The 579-nt window shown below is 38.2% G+C and overlaps 1 protein-coding gene across 1 annotated transcript in view; it reads right to left on the bottom strand.

Annotated features, from left to right (window-relative positions):
* Window positions 1–166: 166 nt before the first annotated feature.
* Window positions 167–579, bottom strand: part of LOC106512441 (uncharacterized) — a gene marked incomplete at its 3' end in the record, with an annotated part of 1,749 nt that continues 1,336 nt past the window's right edge. The window contains 1 exon segment of the mRNA XM_014001059.1: window positions 167–568. Within this exon segment, the coding sequence (XP_013856513.1) occupies window positions 167–568 (402 nt within the window).

Genomic DNA, 579 nt, shown 5'->3' with positions numbered 1-579 from the left:
TTGACTACGCTGACTTCACTTAGACCACAATAAGTAAAGTTGTGTTTATAAAAAAAATATCTGACAAATATATAAAAGAGTTTATCAATACATTCACAAACTGTAAATATTGTACACAAAACTCACATTTTATGTAACAGTTATTAAAACACGTCAAATAATTTACCTGAGCTGTGAGATATAAGGCAGACACTGCAGGAAACTCTTCACTTCACTCTCTTCATATATGAAGCCTCTGAGCTTCACTTGTTTCTTCTCTGATTGGAGTTTCAGAACTTCCAGGAGGATGGAGGATTCTGTCTCTGACAGGTTTATGATCCAGACTGTAGCTGACTGGAAAACTGACTGTAATGATGGAAGGAGACTCAGACCTGTTTTAGTCTCACAGTCCTTCACCTGAGAGAACAGATCCAGCAGGAAGTCACTCTGATAATAATCATTCATGTCTGTTTTATTCAGAGGGAATGTTTTATGTCCACAGACTGATGATAACAGCTCCACTATCTTCTCTCCTGTCTGCTGTTCTCTCTCTGCTGCTGCACAGAACAGATCCACTAAGAACCTGATTTGTTCTTGAAG

Source organism: Austrofundulus limnaeus, unplaced genomic scaffold, assembly GCF_001266775.1.
Source record: "Austrofundulus limnaeus strain Quisiro unplaced genomic scaffold, Austrofundulus_limnaeus-1.0 Scaffold6880, whole genome shotgun sequence".
Lineage (NCBI taxonomy): Eukaryota > Metazoa > Chordata > Actinopteri > Cyprinodontiformes > Rivulidae > Austrofundulus > Austrofundulus limnaeus.
This window is presented reverse-complemented; position numbering and strand designations above follow the sequence as displayed.